General features: G+C 30.8%; 2 protein-coding genes and 2 pseudogenes across 2 annotated transcripts; 1 reads left to right on the plus strand and 3 right to left on the minus strand.

Moving 5' to 3' along the window:
- Positions 1-7,332: 7,332 nt before the first annotated feature.
- On the minus strand, positions 7,333-10,558 carry LOC130981264 (glutamate synthase [NADH], amyloplastic-like; annotated as a pseudogene).
- Positions 10,559-11,041: 483 nt separating this feature from the next.
- On the minus strand, positions 11,042-11,152 carry LOC130984536 (small nucleolar RNA snoR2/U65; annotated as a pseudogene).
- Positions 11,153-11,801: 649 nt separating this feature from the next.
- Positions 11,802-13,273, minus strand: LOC130981265 (uncharacterized). The gene is given in 6 exon segments (XM_057904868.1): positions 11,802-11,861; positions 11,991-12,056; positions 12,453-12,493; positions 12,496-12,939; positions 12,942-12,981; positions 13,262-13,273. Coding segments are annotated over 6 exon segments (663 nt in total).
- An 8,386-nt stretch (positions 13,274-21,659) lies between these two features.
- LOC130982680 (inositol oxygenase 2-like) lies at positions 21,660-24,142 on the plus strand. The gene is made up of 11 exons (XM_057906728.1): positions 21,660-21,842; positions 21,988-22,084; positions 22,178-22,259; positions 22,344-22,548; positions 22,690-22,749; positions 23,042-23,094; positions 23,200-23,322; positions 23,457-23,526; positions 23,637-23,715; positions 23,822-23,903; positions 24,013-24,142. Exons 1-11 carry the CDS (start codon positions 21,830-21,832, stop codon positions 24,037-24,039), a joined length of 891 nt encoding a protein of 296 aa, XP_057762711.1. The 5' UTR covers positions 21,660-21,829; the 3' UTR covers positions 24,040-24,142.
- The last annotated feature ends 735 nt before the right edge of the window (positions 24,143-24,877 follow it).

Below are 24,877 nucleotides of genomic sequence, written 5' to 3' on the forward strand. Positions count from 1 at the left end.
TTATATATATCTATCTGTTATCTATCTCTTAATCTCCTTTATGCCTTGTTCGCATATCGCATTCGGGCTAACAGTTTAACTTTTCGTTGTCGAAACGTGAGTGAAACGTCTTCGCGATTTTATTTCTACTCTTTTCAGGCTTCTCGATTAATACTCCTTTCGAAATTACCTATATTTATATATTAAAAATCCACCCGAGAGTCGTACCACCGTAATATCATTGACTTATGACTCGAGCATAAGAATTTGAATATTAGGGTGTTACACTGTACCTACCCATGTCCTCAAGTCTGGCTACGTATGGCAGCCATCAAATGTGCAGGCGAATACCGAACTTGTCACCAAATAGCTAAATTCCCAAAAACATCATGATATAGGCCCCGACATACCTCCTAACAGTGGCGTTGTCGGCGCCGTCAGGAATCTCTTCGAATGTATCCTGCATCCAACTGCATCTCACCATAAACTTGTCGATACAATTCACAAGAGGCAATACACCCAACAACTCCTGGAACCACACCCAAACTGGGCGACCGCTCTCGATGTATCGCTCAAACTCCATCAAGCATCTCCTGACGTACTGTCCATTTATCGGCAGCCAAAACTGGTATGCCACGTCCTACAGGATAATCGTGCACTCTCCGAATGGCATATGAAACGTTTGCGTCTCCGGATGCCATCTTTCTACGAATGCACTTACCAACCGCTCATGCAACCTAAACCAAGTCTCGTTCAGCTTGGCAAGATGGTATAAACTGGCCATCTACAAGTACGTAATGATCCTTTCATCTAGGCGCATACCCTGCTGATGTCTCATGCTACCGATACATCGGTAAGGCTGCATAAACAACAAAAAAAATGTCTCTTACGACCACATCAAAACATATTTACATAAAAATATCAACTAATGCATCTCTTAATCCAAATAATGCCATAAACGCAACCAAATAATGTTACGGGTATAAGCACAAAATAAATTTATGTATTCATCAAACTGGGCCTAATAAAAATATGTTTAATACTAATAAAATAATTTTACTAACAACCCAATTCACAACATCAATTTCATTGACTAGTCTTGTTCTAACTAAGTTTCATTACACATTATCTTCACTACTCATATTCTTCTGCTTGTTTGTAACTACTATCTAAATTAGAACTTGTTCGGTCAAATCTTTATAGATTATTAAACCACTAATCTAACCACTCTATCTAGTTTAACAATTGTAATAATGGCCATCATTAAAAGAGACAAAAAATTAACGTAAAATATTTAATATTATTTTTGAAAAAAAATGTATACACTAACTTCTTCATTGATGATACCATAAATATGGGCAACTCCATCCAAAGGATAAAGATGGTCCGGGTTATTCCCATCACGTTATTTTTCAAATATTGGAATGTTTGGGTTGAGGATTTGGTGGGGCAGCATTTTAGAATCGTAGTTTGAATGAATCCAATTCAAACTTTATTTATAGGGATGCTCCTAGTAAATCTAATTAGACTCGTTTGAATTACCAACCATGGGTAATTCGAAACAGGGAGAACCGCATTACTATGGGCTTTTTATGTGTGTAAATCGAAACGGTGTGTTTTGAATTACTATGAGCAATCGAAGGCTAAATTAAAATAGTATATTTAGATTTACTAGGATACCATACATGCATGTATAAATCAAAACAAGTTGATTAGATCTACTAAGATATCATACAAAAATATATAACTTGAACCTGACTGTTTCGATTTATGTAAAAATTTAAATTTAATCTATCTATTTCGATTTGTACAAAGATGTAATTAGAATGATTCACGTTACATTTTTTATTTTAGATAATTTGCATAAAATTAGATGAATGTTGGTTTATTAATGTAAATTATCTTTTACTACTTTATGTATTCTTTATGGTGATTGCTACGGTACGATGATAAATTTATACGTACCGATACGTTTAAAATATGGACAAATAATAATAAACCATGTGGCATTTTTTTTCCACAGCATTTAACTTTTTCTTTTTTAAATATATATTATATTACCACTTTTACTAATATACCCCTTTAATTAAATAAAAATAAAAAATATTTTTTATTTAATTTTATAAAAAGTCTTAAACATCCTTACTTTATTTGATTAGACAAAAATACCATTTTAAATTAATCAAATTTTAGAATTCAATTAATCCTAATTTTATGGTTTCAATTAATTTAAACAACAAAATAAAAACATATAAAAAAACAAAAATCAATCGTTCTTCGTCTTCTCCAATTCCCCTAATCATTCATGCCCCCTCTGAAGCAAAGCAAAACATATCAAAAAAATAAAAAATTAATATGTTCTTCATCTTCTCCTAATATCATTCCTGCCCCCCTCCCCTCTGAAGCACACTAAATTGGCAAAACCCTAGCAATAATTGACTGCATTGATCTCGGTAGCTAGCCACCCACGAAAATTTAAAGAACCTAAAGGAAAAGGAAGGCTAAACCATTCAACTGGACAAACACTGCGTCTTTCTCCTCTATGCAAGTTCTTTGAATGCCCCTTTGCCCTCCGTCGTCGAGCCCCTTCGCCCTCCATCGTCGAGCCCCGTCCAGCCGTCGTCGTCCAATGCCTCTCCCTTTCTGGCAGCCACCGCATCTTCCTCCACTCCTCCCTGCACTCTGCCACTCTCTGTCTGCATCATCAAGAATGGAATCTCTGGCTTTTATCGGCACCGAGTGAATTGGCTAAATCATTGGCCAATTTTGTTGCCAGGTAATGTCCGAACTTGAAATTCCAATCCATGTACAATTTGGTAAAATCTTATATGGTAAAATCATATTTGTTATATGGTAAAATCGGGGATTAGTAATGGTTGTACGAAGAAATTGTTGGCCACTCCAGAATCTGAACTGAGGTAGCGGTTCAAGGGAAACTATGACACAATTTGGCCAAGTGAGTTATTGAGATTTCTGCTACATGCTTCTTGGTATCTAATTATTGTTGACAGTATATGTATATAAGTAATTGGGGCAATGGGATTTTCATGTTCTTACTTTTTGCATGCTTGTGTCTATGCTCATTTGATCCTTGTAGTTGACTCCACTTATTTGTAAAATGGCTTTATTGTTTTACTTATAGAATGTGAACTTGATAAAATATGTGATGAGCAACCTTTATTTTGTTATGAAACAGAATCATTTGACTTCCAAAAATTTTGTATTCTGCAGGCTTCAATGGTCTAGTTTTGAAGTTACAGTAATATTTTGATTTTGATTTTAGCTTTGGAGCGTTACTTGTTCCTTGATATTATTTTCATGTTGACATTTTGTTTGCATGATCTAAATCGCAAGTAACTGTGTCCTACTTTTAAGATCCTATCTTAATTTATTTTTGGGGGAGTTTAGATGTACCCCTGAATTAACTAATTTGCCAGTTGTGTTATTTTCGATATTGCTGCCTTGAAATATTGTAAGGCCTTTGTTAATTTCTCTTTGGCTTAATTAAATATATCATCCTGTGATTTTATATATTTCATTAAATTCATTGTTAATTTGCTATGTTAATTCGGCAACTACATGACAATTATGCTTCCACAATTTCACCTGATATGATAAGAGATAAATAAAGAAGAAATCTGTCTCTTAGTTCATGCTTTATTGTTTCATTGGGTGATAGTTGTAAGCTAATTGTTATATATAACTATTGTAGGGACGTGTTGTGAAAATATATGGTCCAGAGGCTTCTGGAAAAACAACTCTTGCTTTACATGTGATTTCAGAGGCACAGAAGCAAGGAAGTTATCTATAGATGCTAATTTTTGTCCCTGATGATAATGTCTATATTGTTTTTGGTTGTAATATGACCATAACCCCTATAGTTGTCAACTTGTCAATATGTTATTGTCAATCACAAGAGGCATTTGCTTTAATCTCCCTCCCTTTGATTTTCTGTATACATTGTGATAATACAGTGGATGTATTCTTCTCTGTTGTAACACCGAATGAATTCCTATCCCAGTGTCAGTGTCTTGTAACTCAATTATGATTTGGAAGTGGCAAATCACTAGTTAAATATCTCTACTTCCTCATTAATCACTATTTCTGCACTGTAGTAATAATTTGTAGTTGCTAGCACCTAGCTAGTTTCCAGTTGTGAACAGGTTGTGTTCTGTTTTTCACTTCTCTTATCCTTTTGGCAGAGAGAGAAGTAAGAGGTATAATGTGTATAATTTAAAATTTGCACTACAAGTATTTTGGTGGGCTATATCAACATTTTAGGCTTAATTTATGCTATTTTGATCATAAAAATGAAGTTACCACAATTAATAACATCATAATACTGAAGATAAGTAAGAAGGGTTGTTTGTTTACTACTATGATGTATTTATAAGGAATCTATGTTAAGGATTTTGTAGTTAGTTTATGCTGGCATTCATATCTTCATTTCATGCAGGCTACTGTGTATTTGTTGATGCTGAGCATGCTCTTGATAAGGCACTTGCAGAATCCATTGGTGTGAATACTGAAAACTTGTTGCTTTCACAACTAGATTGTGGTGAACAAGCACTTAGTCTTGTGGATACCTTAATCCGTAGTGGTTCAGTTGACGTAATTGTTGTTGACAGTGTAAGTATGCAGCTCCCTTTTGATTTAATTAATACTTTCCTTGGTTCCCATTGTAACTTGTCTAGGATTATATCGGTAGTGTTGGTTGCACTTAAGTCCTTATCTTAGTCAATGAGAAGTCTAGTTTATGCATACACATTTACTTATTTTGAAAAAAAAAGAACTGCTTTTTCTTTTGTATTTCATCTGTTTGTGCTTGAATGGCAGGTTAAGCAGGATGTGGGAAGTGATGTTTGAATGTCACAAGCTTCAGTTTTAGATCATTTCAGTACCGTATAACAATAGTCATGCTAAAATCACCATGCATTCTGAATTACATAGGCAGATTACCAGCTATCTTGAAGATGAACTCCTCTTTCTATCATCGAGCTTGACCAAGTGGATTGGAGCTCAGAAATCGTATCTGGAGGCTATATCTGGATGGCTCAACAAATGCGTTTCATTTAAACAAAAGTCAATCAGAAAGAGAAGGAAGACGCAATCTGAGCTCCTGAGAGATCATGGCCCTCCAATATATGCCACTTGCATTGTTTGGTTCGAAAAGCTCAATGGGTTTAGATTATTATTCATCTTTTTTATTTTGTTTTTTAAAAATAGCATACAATAAAAGAATGACATCATCAATTAGAGAATGTCAAAATCATTCTCCTAAACGTAGTTTGTGTGTGTGTGTGTGTGTGTGTGTGTATAACTATATATAATGTGTATAGTAAATTAGTCACACTAATTATTCGGTGCATTGAAAGAGGGTGTCTATTAAATTCAATAGCTTGCTTCTAAATACACTCTTCTTTTGTTTTCTTGTTTAGTTGATTGAATTGGCGAAGAGGAAGAAATGTTTTCATTTATCCAATTTGACTTGGTTATGTTTATCTGCTTAGGTACCCTAAATATTTTACTTTCCCCTTAATTAAGTATGACCATTTTAGCATTCATTCTTGTATTGAAAAGATAGTAACAACTTTGATCCAACATATCTCTAAACATAGAATATTTGTTTTATGGAAATAAGCTATAAATTACTTGTTAATTATATAAAATACATGTAAAAAATTAACAAATGATTATATAAATATATATTGTGCCTAATTGCTTAACTATCGTACCAAAATAGGAAGAAACAAAAAGAAAAGAAGAAAATCTTATTCGTTAGATTAATACACCACTTGTGTTATAACTTGTGCTCCCAACATAATTTAATGGTCAAGGAGAATCAACATAATTTAACTTGTGTGCTCCCAACATAGAAGCGGCCAGGTCACAGTCCATTCCTATCCAGTGTAGAGAGGGAAGATGATTTACTTCCACTTTGACAAAATAAGAGAGGTCTTCAAGCTGCCTCAACTACAAGATGATCCAGAATTCTTTAATAGGAGAATGGTGTGTGATGATAAGCGCTTAGACCAAATTCTAGAGGACATATGCAACCCTGGAACCAAGTGGACAACCAGCACAAAAGGTGTTCCAAACCAACTCAAGAGAGGGGATCTCAAACCAGTTGCTAGGGGCTGGCTGAATTTCATTGGGCGTTCCATACTGCCTACCTGCAACCACTCCGAAGTCACTATCAAGAGAGCAGTGATGATCCATTGTATTATGCAAGGAAACAAAGTGGAGATTCACCAACTGATTTCTTGTGAGCTCTACACATTTGCAAATAAGAACTCCAAGGACGCCAAATTGGCTTACTCAAATTTGATTTCTCTGTTATGTAAAGAGGCTGAGGTGAAGATGGGAGTAGATGAGTTCATCCCAGTCGAACATCCAATCACCAAGAAGTCAATGGAGGGACAACAAGTACAAGAAAACTCCATCAAAAGGAGGGCGCAGGAGTTCCTCCCAGAAATCCCTCAGATTGACTACTGGACCCGCCTAGAAGCATCTGTCACCAAGCTGCAAGAAACTATGGATCAACTTAAGGAAGAACAACAAAATCAAAATAGTATGATCTGCAAACTGCTTAAGGAACAGGAGAAGCAAGGGCGTAAACTACAGGCGCTGAAGCGCTAGAAGCTTTCTCTTGAAGGTCCAAACAACCCACAAATTGAAGGAGCATCCATCTCCCAAAATAAAGGTTGTTGAGTCCTAATCATAATTCTGTGATAACTTCTGCTATTAGAAATCTATCTTAGGAGTCATATGAGTAGTAGTAATTAGTATTTTTATATTTTTATTTTTATCATCTCCAAGTAAGCTATAATTTATTTTTCTCATCATCATTAAACATGAATAAAATAGCAGATATTTTTAGAATAAGGAGGCAATTTTTTTTGAGTTCTTAATAAGAAAAATTCAAATTTTTTATATGTGGTGGCAACACTTTTTGTCTTCTGAATGAATGCTTGAATAGTACATAATTCTGATAGTGAAGTTTATGAATGTTAAAATTATTGGCTCTTGAGAGAATGATGAACAAGAGAAATGTTATTGATTATCTGAAAAATCATGAAATTCATTCTTGAAGCAAGAAAAAGCAGTGAAGAACAAAGCTTGCGAAAAAAAATGGCGAAAAAGAAAAAGAAAAAGCCAATAGCCCTTAAAACCAAAAGGCAAGGGTAAAAAGGATCCAAGGCTTTGAGCATCAATGGAGAGGAGGGCCTAAAGGAATAAAATCCTGGCCTAAGCGGCTGAATCTAGCTGTCCCTAACCATGTGCTTATGGCATGCAGGTCCAAGTGAAAAGCTTGAGACTGAGTGGTTAAAGTCGTAATCCAAAAGAGTGTGCTTAAGAACTCTGGACACCTATAATTGGGGGCTTTAGCAAAGCTGAGTCACAATCTGAAAAGGTTCACCCAGTTATGTGTTTGTGGCATTTATGTATCCGGTGGTAATACTAGAAGACAAAGTGCTTAGGGCCATGACCAAGACTCATAAAAGTAGCTGTGTTCAAGAATCAACATACGAAACTAGGAGAATCAATAACACTATCTGAATTCTGAGTTCCTATGGATGCCAATCAGTCTAAACTTCAAAGGATGAAGTGAGGTGCCAAAACTGTTCAGAAGCAAAAAGCTACTAGTCCCGCTCATCTAATTAGAATTTGAGCTTCATATAAAACTCAGAAATTGCCTCTTGATTTTCTTTCTATCCTATTTTATTTATCTAGTTGCATGGGGACAAGCAATAGTTTAAGTTTGGTGTTGTGATGAGCGGATATTTTATACGCTTTTTGGGGGTGTTTTCATATAATTTTTAGTAGGATCTAGCTACTTTTTAGTATATTTTTATTAGTTTTTATGCAAAAATCACATTTCTAGACTTTACTATGATTTTGTGTATTTTTCTGTGATTTCAGGTATTTTCTAGCTAAAATTGAGGGACCTGAGCAAAAATCTGATTTAGATGCTGAAAAAGGACTGCAGATGCTGTTGGATTCTGACCTCCCTGCACTCGAAATGGAATTTTTGGAGCTATAAAAGTTCAAATGGTGCGCTCTCAATTGCTTTGGAAAGTAAACATATAAGGCTTTCCAGAAATATATAATAGTCTATACTTCGCCCGAGTTTAGACGAGGCAAACTGGCGTTCAACGCCAGCTTTCTGCCTTATTCTGGCGTTAAACGCCAGAAACAAGTTGCAAGCTAGAGTCAAACGCTAGAAAGAAGTTACAAACTGGCGTTCAACTCCAAAGAAGGCCTCTACACGTGAAAGCTTCAATGCTCAGCCCTAACACACACCAAGTGGGCCCCGGAAGTGGATTTCTACACTATCTATCTTAGTTTACTCATTTTCTGAAAACCTAGGTTACTAGTTGAGTATAAAAATTACTTTTAGAGATTTATTTTGTACCTCATGACATTTTACATCTGAATTTATATCTTTGACGGTATAAGTCTCTAAATCCCATGGTTGGGGGTGATGAGCTCTGCTGTGTCTCGATGGATTAATGCAACTATTTCTGTTTTCTATTCAATCACGCTTGTTTCTATTCTAAGATATCCATCCGCACTTCAACATGATGAATGTGATTATCCGTGACACTAATCACCATTCTCAATCTATGAACGTGTGCCTGACAACCACTTCCGTTCTACCTTAGATTGAATGTATATCTCTTGGGTTCCTGGTCTATGCGTTTGATTGCCACTCCTGACAACAGAGCCTTCAATTCCTTGAGATCAGAGTCTTTGTGGTATAAGCTAGAAACAATTGGCAGCATCCCTAAGATCCGGAAAGTCTAAACCTTGTCTGTGGTATTCCGAGTAGGATCTAGGAAGGGATGGCTGTGACAAGTTTCAAACTCATGAATGCTGGGCGGAGTGACAGTGTGCAAAAAGATCAATGGATCCTATTCCAACATTAGTGAGAACCAACAGATGATTAGCCATGTACATGGACTCTTTTCATTAAGAGGACGGCTGGTAGCCATTGACAACAGTGATCCACCAACATACATCTTGTCATGGAAGGAGACCTGTGTGCGTGAAGAAAAAGACAGTAGGAAAGCAGAACTTTAGAAGACAGAGCATCTCCAAAACCTCAACCTGTTCTCCATTACTACATAACAAGTATCATTTAATTCATGCTCTTTTACTCTTCGCAATTAAAACTAAGAACCACTATTGATATCCTGACTAAGAATAATAAGATAACCATAGCTTGCTTCAAGCCGGCAATCTCCGTGGGATCAACCCTTACTCACGTAAGGTATTACTTGGACGACCCAGTGCACTTGCTGATTAGTTGTGCGGAATTACAAAGTGTGATTGTAATTTTCGTGCACCACTCCAAGATAGTGACCATCAGTAACTGTAATGATATTAGATCAAATTAGTGCCGAATTGTAAAGCTAGTGTCGAGAGGACATGCACATTATATAGAATCAGAGTCCAACAAAAAATTTACATGATATAAGAGCTGGTCCATCCCATGGCTCCATGAGAGCTGAATAGTATTCATAAAATGCTTTACGTTGAGGATCCATGTTTTTATCATTTTGTCATGCCTCAGGAATCATCATCATAACAGCTTCAGGAAGACTTTTTTCAGATTGAACCAAAAACTCAAGCACGCCATCAAAAGCTCCTGGAAAAGAATAACTACCCATTAGATTCAGTATGTAAATATAACCTAGTCAAAAAAATAAAAACACAAATTTAAAATAAAATAAAAAATGAAAAATTTTCACCTGAATCAGATGAATTTGCATTGACAATGGGCAAAAGCTTCTTTAATTCATCCTCTGATAAACCAAGTGCCTTGCACTTCAGTAACCCCTAACGCGCCTTCATCCTACAAAATATACCATATTAGCTGATACAATATACATTAATCAGAACATGATGAGAACATCCAACACAATACTCAATGCTGCTATGCCCATCCACAACTAGCATCAAGCTTATTGCACACCATAATGAAACAAAGTATCCTCTTATTTAAAAATAAGATTGAGAAAAGAAAAAAGTAAGCTAGGTATCCATTAACTCTAACAAACAATACTGAATTGTCAGATCAGCAGCACTGGGACAATACTGCTAGCCAGTTTAAAATCACAGTGCAACATATTATTCATTCATATTTGTCAGAGTGTTGATCTCTCCATTGTGTTGATCTCTCCAGTTGACATTGCCTCTTAGAGTGTTGATCTCTCCATTGTGTCCCAATATTTGCATAGGCTGAGCACGATCCCAGCTAGGGAAAGTATTTGTAGAAAACCGTGAATGTATCTACAGATACGCACAATAAACTTCAGTCTTCATGCAGTGCATACTAGAAACCAAAGTAGAAATTCAAAAATGTTTTTCTCCAGGAACTTCAATTCAAGCATATATTAAAGTGCCAGGAAAAATTTCAGAGGCACTATCCACTTTCACCAAAATTATTTTTTCCTCCACCACTTTGAAGATATTGTCTCTAGACCAATTAACGACAGAAAGCATCAGCAGAAACTTTTGCAAAGATCATCATCTTGATAATGAACTTTCTTACCAACTCAACCATTGCATTCAATCCAAGTATCCAAACTCAAATAGTAATCAAGAAAGCGGAATAACTTAAGAGATCATTCAAACCTCAATGCCTCAGAAGTCATTCCCCAACCTTGCATCTCTTCAGTTACTGGTTGTTCCCTTGCTGTTTGTTGGAGTATAGAGTTAGTGGAGAAAGAAGATAGAACCAACTATTGATAGAACCAACTAACTTCTTCAGCTAACACTTCATTGTTTTTCATTGCATTGAGCCAAAAAGCAGGCACTCCTTTTTCTAGCAAACCAAATCAAAATGTTATCAGTGAATGAATTGAAATGCTATTTAAAGAAAATGTGTGATCTTGTAATTAGTACCTTCATCCTCTTCAGCACCTGCAGGTTTCTCCTCTGCTTTTCCTTCAACTTCAGTGACACCATTAACTATCTCAAAGCGCTGCATCCATTAAGAAATGGTTTAGGGATACTGATTCTTTTTCCTTTTTTGGTAAAAGGATTACGTAAAATAGAATGTAATCACATAAAATGGCTCCACAGATCACAGTGTATAAAGACCCGTATGTTCCTATCAAAATGTGAAACAAATGAACATTCTTGCTCTTGGTCCAATCATAAAACTGGCAGTATTTTCCTTTTGTCAATTGGGGTTTTGGCTTGTTTGCTTTTATTTGATCCAAATACTCGAATGGGGTATATGTTCAGTTTACAATTTTTTATTTTAATTCATTCAGGGGAAACAAGTTATCAGTTGAAGTATATCATGCAAAAACAAACTGAAATCATGAAGCAGTGTATAATATGAAGACTGTAGAGATAAATATAATAGGGGTGTTTGAGCAAGACAGCAACAAATTGTAAGCCCAGTCATATAAAAACTGTAACATACCCAAGTAGTGCATAGAAAAGATAATATGGGGTGTTTGAGCAAGCCAGCAACAAATTCAAGGTTCGATGATAATCAGTAACAAATTCAACTCTGATGATTTTTAGCAAAGAAAAAAAAATTAAACTCGGTGATTATTCAGTAAGACAGCAACAAATTCAAGATTCAATCACTAACAAATTAATTGATTACCAATTCAACATCATCTCAAAATACAGGGAGAAGAGAATCTGGGAAAGGGAGAACAGGGAAAGTGATGATGCATGGACTTACCAAGGGCGACTGGGTGACGAAGAGGACCCCAGCCCAAAAGAGGACGAGTGCTTGGCAAAAAAGAAGAGAGATGACAATGCACAGTCAGGTGTTTATCTCAGAAACCATCAAGTTAGTGATCATCTTCATTGGTTTCAGGGCAGTTGGTAAAGAGAGCATCCTTTGATTCATACTGAAGAAACATATAAAAATCAAAATTTAATTTATAGATAATTATGAGTTTTGAGAGTGTCAAAGTTTGGTTTTTAGTGTTACTACAAAACAAATATACAAAAAGTAACTGTGTGAGTTGTTTACTCACCTTGCATCCACAAAAGAGGCAATAATTGTGGTCATCCCTCAGTTTCATCAAAACTTCTTGCAAATCCTGAATTGATTACATGTATCACTATCACAGTCGCAACCAAATACGCACGCAGGAATAGATTAACAAAGTTCAACAAGAATGAATTTCAAAGTATAAGAAATACAACAACGACAAGTAAGCTTTGTGCAATGGCTAGGTCGGATCGGCTTAAATGGATCAAATGATGACAAAGTGCAATGAGTAATATTTGTTTAAATCGCTTCGTATTTAGAGTATAATGAGGAGAAAATTAATCAGCAATGAAAGTGTATTGACTTAATGTGTGTGCCTGAGCAGTTAAAATCAAGAGAAAAAGAAAGCATTTGTGCTGTTTCCATGTGTTATTCAGCATAAATCAATACCAAAACATGGTTAAAAGGTGCGTTCAACCAAAAATATAACCTTTTAGTTACGCACCTCTTCTGTTATTTCTTCCTCTTCCTCATCTTCCTCTTCTTATCATCCTCATTCTTTTCCGGTTCAATGATTTCTCTATTCTCTAATTGATCAAGGGCAACCTTTGCCTTATGGAAATTGGCTACAACTCTCTTACTCTGCCATTGCGACTTCTGTCTCAACCCAAAGTCTTGCATTAGAGCCTCCTCTTTCCTCCTTTTTCTCTCAACTATGATTTTCTCATTTTTCCTCTTCTCCTTGTGAGGATCATCTAAGCCAATACCAACTCGCGATCGTCGAATCTCAATCCCCACTGGCTCAGCCCTACCCAAACCCTCTTTGCCTAGGGCAGCACCAGGCGTATAACCCATTTGTTTGAGCAGCTTAAACCCAATGTTGGATTGTGGTATTAGAGCTTCCACTTTTGCTAATGTTTGTTCATCCTCTTCTTTCTGCTTTTTATCTCTTTCAAGTTTCTGTCGTTTTTGCCAGCTGAGCGTTTTAACTTATTCTTGGAAGAGCTGATTGGAGGGTCTTTCTTGCCAGATATCTGCACATAAGAAATGGATCCTCTTCACCAAAATGCAACTATAGTACATATAATCTGTAAAATAAAAGAGGTTAACATAATTTAAGCAATAACTTAAATATGAGGAGCCCAGGGAAGGCCGCGTGACGTTGAAACGCCGGCGATGACATCGATTGCGAGACAAGAGAGGAGAGAATGAGAGATCTTGCATGCGATGCACAGTGAGACAGATGAGAGAGATCGAGCAGAGAGAGACAGAGAGAGAGATGATAGGAAGAGGAGAGAAGAAGATGAAGAATACTAAAATCTTCATAGGCGTGAACGAGAGGGTTTCCGAACCCAGATGAAGAATAATTTTGATTTTTTATTTTTTTAATATGTTTAATCCAAATGAAGAACAATTTTGATTTTTTATTTTTTTAATATGTTTTTATTTTGTTGTTTCAATTATTTGAAACTATAAAATTAGGATTAATTGAATTCTAAAATTTGATTAATTTAAAAGGGTATTTTTGTTTAATCAAAATAAAAGAAGGATGTTTAAGACTTTTTATAAAATTAAATAAAAATATTTTTTTATTTAATTAAAAGGGATATTAATAAAAGTGGTGATATAATATATATTTAAAAAAATTAAATGCTAATGTAAAAAAATACCACATAGTTTATTACTATTTGTCCATATTTTAAACGTATTGGTACGTATGAATTTATTATCGTATCATAACAATCACCATTTTTTATTGTTATTGTCAGTGTTCTTGTTTTTGCAATCACCGCTTATCTGTTTTATTCCTCCACTCTCAGTTTATTACAATGGTCAAAATTATCAAATGAAGCAATCTTTTATGATTACAATTTAATTTTAAAATTTTTATGGTTGATTTTATTAGCGTTTGTATCTTTTATGATCAATTTTAATATTTTAGTATAAAATTTATTTAAGCTAATAGAAGATACAAAATAATGCCAGTAAATATTCTTTATAAATAGGTAAAATAGAATATCAAAAAAACTAATAAATTATTAACCAATCTTATTTTGATATTCTCAATATACCAAATAGGTTTCTCATGGATATCTTTGTCATGTTTTCCTAGGCCCCAACATCGACAAATTATCTTGAAATAAAATTTTGGATTGATTTTTTCTTGATAAAGAATTCAGTAATTCTCATGTTTCCCCATTTTTGTACAATTACATATTGTAATAATAAAGTTAGAAAGTAGAAACAGCCTTAATCAACTCTGACTTGGTTCTTCTATTTGTTCAGCTCTGATCAGTTCCTTTCTTGCTCCACCAGTTTTGTACTAGTTGTAACATATATAACTAGCTTTTTTTTTGGTATTGATATAGTTACGGCTAATTTTTTTTAATAGAAAAATATTAATAGTTTTGTTGAAAATAAAATTATTTAGTATAATTACATATAAGTGAATTTTGTAGATAAAAAATCAATACGCAAAATACGTGTTAGACATGTGTCAGTCATCATTCTGTTTGGCAACAGATAAAATGCGTGTTAGACATTTTTTTTATACTTCTACAATACTGTAATACATTCTAAATACTAATATTCAATTAAAATACTATCTTCATCTTCATATTAAAAATAATTTCTATATAATTACTTTCTTTTTTTTTTTTTTCAAAATAAATGTTGTATTGACTTTTTGTTTACATTAAAAAACAAATATATTTAGACCTAAAATATATCTAAAATATTAATTTTTAGTGTAAGACCTAAAATTTTTTAAAAAGGACTATCATGAGCCAATTTTAAATTCAATATTTTTGTAACTTTAATTTCAGAAAATTTTTTATTAAAGATAATTAAAGTAAGTTTTGATTAATTGAATTTGAAATAAATTAAGATCTTTATTCAGTTTTATAATTATTGAGTTATTTTCTATATTTAAATTATAATTAGTAGTTATGAAATAATAAGAATTTTATGACTTAATTTAAGTAGTTAATATTTTTATAATTCAATACTTTAATTTTTAAAAATAAAGAAAATTAATCTTATTATCTGGTAAACTCAATTAAAGTATTTGATTTTAAATTAATTAGTACTTTGGTACAACAAATAATATTTTAAAGTAATTTTTAAGGATGGTGGTTTAATCCCGCTTATCCGAGTCGGGTTTGGCAACATAACCGATGCGTGAGTTCATGGCCAGTAAGACATGCATGCATCATATGCATTTATATGACATTGTTCGGGTGTGCATATTGTATTTGGTTTACCTATGTGAATAGTTATGTTTAATTGCTAATTGTTGTACTTGATATAACTGCTTGATTGTGTTTGAACCTTCTTACTTGTGTTTGTGATTGAAAATTTGTTGAATTGTGATGAATTGGTTGTTGATTGAGTTGCTTGGACCTAGAGTCGTGGTTGATTATGAGATGGGCTGAAGGCTGTGTTTGGTTGTGCTTTTGTTTAGAAAAGTATGAAAAACTAAACTGATTCAGCATAGATTTAATGAACATATGCTTTGAACAGTTTGGTTATTCATGCTGTTTAGGAAAAACTTTTAAAAAGATTTTTTGATTTCTGAGAAATTAACAGCTTTCCTTTTTAAAAAGGATTTTGGATTTTGAATATTAAATCTTTGATTTTGAAAAGAAGTATAAGGTGGTTATTAATTACTATATTTTAAAAACGGTTTTATTCTTGTATCTTATTATATAGCAATTTTGTAACCCTATAGTAAGAATTCTTTTGAGGACGATGTTCTCACTCTCCTATAGGTTTTTCTCTTTTCAAGATATGGGCGACGGAGCTTCAGAAGAGTTATATTCATTTTCTGTTCATTCGACATTATTTTGTATTATCTTAGTTTTATTTTTTTTCTTCGCCTTTATTTCTAGCAATTTTTGCAAGAAGGATAGGAATGGTAACATGTGAAGTTTGTTTATATATATATATATATATATATATTATTTGTAATATTGTAATCTATACTATAACGTATGGATAGAAATTTTGAATATTCGGTTTAAAGTTTTAAACAAACTCATATTTTAGTATTAAATATTTTACAAATCATCATAATATCCGAATTATTAGAATGACGCAGCAGAAAACGTGACATTTTGATAATTTAAGACATTACATTTAGTATATAAAAGTCAAAACAACAGTAATTATTTTAAAACGAGGAGAGTCATTTTATGGTTTTACCACGCTAAAAGTTTTAATATATTTATATATTAATTAGTTAATATTTAAATACATAGTTTGTAAATGACTAAATGTACTAAAATTTTAAAGTAACATGTATTTTAGACAGGAAAGAACATGAGTTCAGTGGTTCTTTTCGGTGTCTACATGAGTTCAGTGTTTAAATTCTGTCCATGATGGGTAATTATCAAAAGGTACCCAAAAATTCGTATTTCTAATAAAAATAACTCAAAAAAAACAAACATCAAATAATTTTTTTAAAATATTTAAAAGCATGACCAAAATAATATTATAGTAACCAGGACAGATTTATATATACATTATAGTGGGGTAACTGTTCCACTATCATTTGAAATTTTTTTTAATAGTATATGATAATAATATTTATTTGTTCTCATTAAATTTTTAAATTTAATTTTACAATAATTTTTTTAAAAATATTATTTGTACACTAAAATCAATCATCCATGTATTATATTGTATATAAATACATATGTGGTTTAATTTATTTTCAATGTGTATTTGTATTTCAATATATATTTTATACTGGTGGCTAATTTATTAGCTAATTTTGGTATACATATAGCATTACTCTAATTTTTTATTCAACTTTTGGTACTTAATAGTCAGTTTAAGAATTTTATATTACATATTTATTAGAATGACTAATTCTCAATTTAAATAATATTAGTGTTCTTTCTTAAAAATAAATCAAACGTAGATATTATTTATCTTTTTTTAAAATTAATTTTAATTTTTCGGGTAGCCAGGGACGGACATACGGAGGGCGAGTGGAGGCCTCGCCCCCAACTTTTATAAAAAAAAGATTAATAGTAATAAGTTATTAAGTATGATTTAATTTTTTAAAAAATTTATTTAGTATTTAGTCTAATATAAATAAAAGTTCAGTCTAACCTAAATATTAATGATTTATAATATCTAAAAAATAAATAACAATATTAAAAAAATTTGAAAAGATATTATTACTAATATTTTTTAATTAAATAAAATTTTTTAAATCCCATAAAGTGAATTTTTTTCTTCTTGTGAGCGTCCTTCTTGATTCATTTGGTATTAATTTTTTTTATTTCAACTACTACAATTGAGAGATCTTTTTCAACTATGAATATTGTGAAGAATAACTTAGAAACAAAATGAAAGATGAATTTCTTGCTATTTGTCTTTTAATTATATTGAAAAAAAATTGCTGAAAAATTTAACATAAATTATATTATCAGTGAATTTTATGATACGAAGAATCGACCACTTCGTTAATGAAAAAACACATACATATTTTTTGTAGTTCAAAATATATTCTCTATCGGTATATTTTTGTAATACATTTTACATTATATAATTTTTTGCATAATTTCTTAATTTTATATATGTTATTGCCCCCATGATAATATTTCTGGATCCGTCCCTGCGTGTAGCAACTATATTAATTGAAAGAATTTTTTTAACTATAAATATTACTGAGAGTTGACTTTTGATTGTATGAGAAGTGAATTTTTAAATATTCTTTAGTTATATATATATATATATATATATATATATATATATATATATATATAATATATACATATAAAGACATTTCGATTGTATTGTTAAACAAAAAAAGATTGCTCAATTTTTTCAAAAATATGAAATCTAAAAAATAGATGTCTCACACTCAAATATAAATAGTAATTTTAGAGTTTTGGTCCCCAATACATTAAAATTGCTTCTGTATTCTGTAACTCTTTTTACATCAGAAAAATTACAATTCAACCCTATTAAAGATATAGAAGACTTTGATTGAAAAAAATAAAAAAAATTAAATACTCTCGATTATAATTACAAATTTAAGTATACTTCTGCTCTCAAATATCTCTTTTTTAATAATTTAATATAAATGGTCTTTGGATTAAAAGAATTTTAGAATTTTCAACAAACTTATAATTATATTGTGGAGAGTAGTAGTGGATAACTAATTTGGTAGAAATTCAGAAGCTATAAAATAAGATTCTTTAATTATCATATATATATAGCTTAATCGATCACAATCAGCATGTTGGGTTCGAAAATTAGGCAAGATAGCACGCGAAGATGTTATTCTTATTTTGAAATAGTGAAAGAAAAAGACATATCTATACACATACATAGTTACTTTTTTGTAGCCTAATGTGTGTGCAACTGAAACTGAAGTGCACTGTCTTATATATATCGTTGAAATCCATGAACGAGTTAATTACAATTGTCACCCAGATGCTTTCTTTTTAAGTGATATTTTATGTCCATGAGAGGGACATATATCTATCTATATCTTCCTATAAATATATGTATGAGTATGCTTCTACTACATATATGTAATCTCTATATTATGATATCAGTTTGATTCTATAATTGTTATATATATTGAATATTGAATGCAAGTTGAATATCAGTTAGGGGAAGGTCACATCGATGTGATATGTTCTCTCTTTTGTCCAAATTGCTTGGTAGATTTTGATGACTAAAATACCAAGGGAAATAATTCTCTTTTTTTTTTAGAAAAAAAGAAAAGCTATTATATTATAAGTATCTAGTTTCTCATTAATTAATTATAATATTAGTAACATTTTACAGATACTATATCATTATATTAGTGTTTGTGCGTTAAAAGAACTTTTTGAACTCCACTAGCTAGAAAGATTTAACAACATAAAATTAAACTTACTTAGATTTTTTATTCAGAAACAATACCATTAAATTACCTATTTAATATATTTTTAGAATTTAATTTAATATATTATTAGTATAAAATAATTTTTTATGTGTATTTATTTATGTATTATCATATCCGCAAAAATAATTATATTTTATATTAATTACATAAATAATCATCCAAAAAATGAATATAATTAAATTATTATATAAAATATTTTATATTATTAATAAATCAAAATTAAACTCTTCTTTATACAAGGTTTTTGTTTTGGAATTTGAAATTTAAATTTTGAATAAATTATTTTTTATATTATTTTTTGAAAATAACAAAGATAAAATTCTAAAATTTTAATATCATATTATTTAATTAGTGATTTAAAATATTACATGATTAAAATACTTAGATACATAAATAAATATATATCTAACTAGATCTAGAGAATCTTAATTCCCGGATATATGTATATAGTACAGATGTAGGGACAATAGGTTGTAAATGATTATGAAAAAGAAGATACGCATTTTACATATTTTTTGGGTTGGTAAATGGGAATGAAGTAAAGTTGGGACCCATATATGAAATTAAAGGCATGGAAGAGATAGAGGGTAATTATGCAACTTGCTCGCTCGTGCAGATAATATTATAATGCTTCAATATTATTTATTGCTTTAACACTAACCTAAACCATCGTGGAATTGCATTTATTAATAATATATATGTGTTAGGAAATTATTTAATTTCTTAATTTATTTGTGTGTAATATATATTAATTATATTTATAAATTATGTTATTTTAAATTAAATTATTTATACAATAGTGATTTTATTTATTGTTATAAATATTAAATTGAATAAGTCATAATTATTTTTTATTTAGAATTAAATGAGAATAAAATTAGCTATTATTTTTTGAACTTTAAATATATTATCTTTTACACTTTAGATATTATTTTTATTTGGATTTTAGAATTTAATAGGTGTTATTCTCAAATATAAATAGTGACTTTCGGATTTCGGTTCTCAATATACTAAAATCATCTCAGCAACTCTTTTTCATAAAAAAAAAAAAGTTGCAATTCAGCTGCCCTATCAGAAATATAACAAATTTTAGTAGAAGAAGATACAAAAATCAAACTCTTCCAATCATACTCATGAATTCAGGTACGTTTTCGCATTCAAGTATTTTATTTTTAATGATTTAATATAAATAATCTTTAGATTAAAAAAATTCTAAAATTGTTTTAGTACGTATTCCCTGTATTCTTGTATCGTAGAATTTGATAATTTTTTTTATATTTTCAATTTTAAATTCTATATTTTATTTTTAATGAAATAAATTTTTTTTTTCGATTTTAAAAAAATTTATCACAATAAACATGGAACACAAAATCTATTATCAACCTAATTATTCAATATTCTTGTAAAACAATTTTTTTACTCGCCTTGTCCTGCACACACCCAACTTTTCTTTTATCTCTGTCAATCGACGACGGAATAAAAAGACTAAGCAGTTTTTTATTTGTAAATTTCACCAGTGCCTTTCGCTTTTCTTAATTTTCCTAGAGTAACACATTAGAATTAAAAAACTTTCTTCACCATAAAAAATGGCATTTCACTACTACTTCAATGGCTTAGATGGGTATATACATAGCCAAGCACTATATGCATACAATACATTACACGTAAATTACTACTATCTTCAGCGATTTATGTCCAGACCTGCTTCCACGGAAACAGCTGTCTAGAGCAATTTCTGTCATGTCACCAATACACGTAAACCATAATTGCAAGTAGTGGTTTATGTTCACCTTTAAATCTCTACTGCCAGCAACGATTTCTATAGAATTATGAAAAAATTCATTTGCATTTTGGTATTTAGAAATATGTAATTGAGTAAATTCTTCCTCCACTTAATTTATTTAAGTAAATTGTCCTAAAAAATATTTATAAATAAAATTAATTTCGATTAGTTAAATAGTCAATTTATTTATTCGTTTAAATAAATATCAGTAGTTCGAATTTTACATTATGTGTATGATAATTTATTGGTTAGAGCGATAAACTTTTAAATAGAGCTCTGATTCACGATAAATTAGTTTTTAGCATGTTCAATTGAAAAGTACCATACTAACAATAAAATCTTAAATGAAATTTTTAATTTATAGTAAATTAGTTTTTGACATATCAGACTAGACTAGGGAGATATCATAAAAAAAAAAAATTAATACTAATAGTTGATGTACCCAAAAAAATTACTGTCGAATATGATATCATTTTTATTATAAAAAGTTTGAATACTGACAATTTTGATTATAAAATATATAAGCTAATCTAATATCCATCAAGGATTAGGCTTAGCCGATTGAACATATCCCCCTTAAACTAATTCAAAAGGGTAGTTTATTCAGTAATAGTCATGAACTAATTAAAAAGAAGAAATAATCATCCAAAGTTCATACAGTTGATGTTGATTTCATTATAGGGTAATGGGTTGTGGGCTGTAACGCATACTATTGCACTTAATTGGCAAATTCTCTAAGGTCTAATAATAGCTAGCCTCATATCAGAATGCTATATATAGTATAGTATATAGATCCATATATAAAAGATAAAAATAGCATGCATCAAAATCCTATCCATTGTGTTTTTGTCAGCCCATTTCTATTTTTTTGTTTTCTTTCTAATGGGCTTGGTTGGACAATCTAAATAAAATAAAATAAAATAAGATTGAGGAATAAATTGACGGTTGTAAGGTCTCGCTATTTTTATTTTAAGACTATAGCCATATTTAGTTAGTAACAATTTGTGGTGAAGAAAAGATTCAGGAACAATAATTTTGCGGTTTAGTTTTAGTGGCCTCCTAATTACCCGGCAAGGAGGTTTTGAATTGGATTATAAAAACCCCTGGATTATTCAATTGATTTCATGTTTCATCAGTGCTTTGTTTCTTAGGTGATTTGGTTCTGTATTTTTCTTGAGATACAATAAAAATGGCAACCGTTGGTATGATCACTTATTAATCTTATTCATTGTCTATAACACACAGTTCCGTTATTTTTATATTTCTTAATTAGGTACAAGTTTTAATGTGATGTTTGCATTTTTTTCATGGATCTCTCTCTCTCTCTCTCTATATATATATATATAGAAGTTGCAAAGAACATGGGACAATCATCAGAAACCAATGATGAATCATCCAAGGGATTTGATGCTCCAGACACCAATGCATTTGGACATTCATTCAGGTTGCAATTCCATTTCCATTATTAATCTCCTTTAATTTTACTTTTTCAATTTAACTCTTTTAACTTGAAATTTTTTGTTGAACATTTTGGCAGGAGCTATGATGCTGAAAGTGAAAGGCAAAAGGGTGTAGAGGAATTCTATAAGCAACAACACATCAACCAGACATATGACTATGTAAGAAAACATGCATGATGTTTCTTTCAATAATTTTCATCAAAATATATTTTGATTTGATGCTGACCTAAATTAATTGTATAGGTGAAGAAAATGAGAGAGGAGTATGGGAAATTCAACAAAGGAGAAATGAGTATATGGGAATGTTGTGAGCTTCTCAATTCAGTGGTGGATGACAGTGATCCTGATTTGGATGAACCTCAAATTCAACATTTATTACAATCTGCTGAAGCTATTAGAAAAGATTTTCCCGATGAAGATTGGATGCATTTGACTGCTCTTATCCACGGTATATTTATACATTATTAAATTCCAATATTCAATTTGGTTCCCATGCATATATTATTTATTCTCTCATATATTAATAGTAATGTTTAAAAATAAAGGCATTATTATTATTATGCTGATATTAATTGTTGGTGGATTTCAGATCTTGGAAAGATCCTTCTTCTTCCTCAATTTGGTTCACTTCCTCAATGGGCTGTCGTTGGTAAGAGAATTGTTCTTTAAAATTCATAAGTGATAATTATAACAATTAATATAATTAAGGAAAAAAATTTTAACACATAATTATCATCTAATTTGATAATTATATCCGATTCTGGTTATGAGATCGTTCGAGACAATTCAATCGTTGTTTCAAGCTCTTTCTTTTAACCATGTTTAGATATATATTAGATTTATAATCAACATAAGAAAAGTGACTCTAACCATAATAAACCTTTTTTCTTAAAAAAATATTTCCCTTATTTTTGAGATTTAATTACATATTTAATTTGCAGGTGACACATTCCCCGTTGGGTGTGCTTTTGATAAGTCAAATGTTCACTATAAGGTGAATAATTTTGTCTAAGAATCCCATAATTGATACTCATTATATATTTTTCATCTCAAATTATGAATTATTATCTAACACACATTTCCAATATTGTTGCTGCAGTATTTCGAGCAAAATCCTGATTTTCACAACCCTAAATATAACACTAAAAATGGGATTTATGAAGAAGGATGTGGACTAGACAAACTAATGATGTCATGGGGTCATGACGACTACATGTACATGGTGAGAGTCTTATATAAAAAAAAATATCAAAATAATTTTTTTAATATTTTTTAATCAATTATATTGCACTTTTTTTTTTCTTTGCATGTTGTTTATGATATATAATAAATGGTACTTTTATTTGGAATATGCAGGTTTGTTTGGCAAATGGAACTACTTTGCCTCCACCAGCATTGTTCATTATCAGATATCACTCTTTCTACCGTAAGCATTTTTTTTAATCAAATTCTATAAAGTTCTTCTATGTAAAATTGTAACAATAATTCTCAATATCCAGAAAATATAACAGCTTAAATGTATAAATTTATTTGCAGCTTTACATAGGGAAGGAGCATATAAACAATTCATGAATGAATCAGATCATGAGGGTTTGAAGTGGCTCCATACATTCAAGTTAGCATCCATCTTATTTTCAATTAATAAATTCTACATTTTCATTTAAATATTTCTTTTCCCATTTATCACATAATAATAAATTAAATTGTTTTTTTTTTTATAGCAAATATGATCTCTACAGCAAGAGCAAAGTCAAAGTTGATGTTGAAAAAGTCAAGCCTTATTACATGTCTCTCATTAACAAGGTGAATAATTTGATTTGGAACGGATGGTATTAATAATTTCTTCAATTTTATTCTTGTTCATTATATTCTCAAAATCTATGGTCCTAATTTATTATTTTTTTTTTGGCAGTATTTCCCAGAAAAGCTTAAGTGGTGAAAACATAATTACCACCAGGGCCTGATCGAATTTGTCTTCATGATTCAGCTTTCTAGCTACTCATCTTTGTTTCCAGCATGGTTGAGTGTCATATATTTCTAATGTCATTTAATTCCTTGTAAGAAATAACAATATTAATATAAATAAATATATATATCATATTATATATATCTATTCTGAAGTTGCACTTTTTTTCCTTATATTTATTATACTTTCGAGCATCTTCACCAAAGCATTGGTCAAAGAATATAAAGCGTAGCAATTTACAAATTCTTAAAATGATCTATCATTATATAAATCAATCTGTTCTCATATAATTCTAATATTGAATTAAAAAAAAAAACAAAAATATAGTATCAGTTGAAAAAATGTTCTTACTTAAAACTCGTCACAAAATCCTTAAAAAATCGCCGCTAGATTAAGTTTTTCTCGTAGTAAATTTTTTTTATTCTATTTATTTTTCACTATCCTAACCCAAACATTTTCATATTGATAGATTCGTCATTAGTCATTACCATAATCGTTAATTATTAATTTTAATTATATTCATTCTAATCAAACCTATATTCACACTTACTTCAATAAATCCCTACTTTATATACTCTTTCAATTTTAACCTTGTTACAATGTATGAATATGGAGGCATGTGAAATTTACAACCTGCAAAAAAGTTGTTGTATGTGTTACCTTTTTCTAATGTGTCTCTTAATTCATTTCTTTTCTCTAAAATTCAATAATGCATGTATTAACATAAATCTTTGCCTTACCCTTTCTTACAAATCCTTTTTCCATGTTTTTAATTGTCACATAATTCAAACACAAAATATGTTTATGAATA

The sequence above is a fragment of the Arachis stenosperma genome, chromosome 5, assembly GCF_014773155.1.
Source record: "Arachis stenosperma cultivar V10309 chromosome 5, arast.V10309.gnm1.PFL2, whole genome shotgun sequence".
Lineage (NCBI taxonomy): Eukaryota > Viridiplantae > Streptophyta > Magnoliopsida > Fabales > Fabaceae > Arachis > Arachis stenosperma.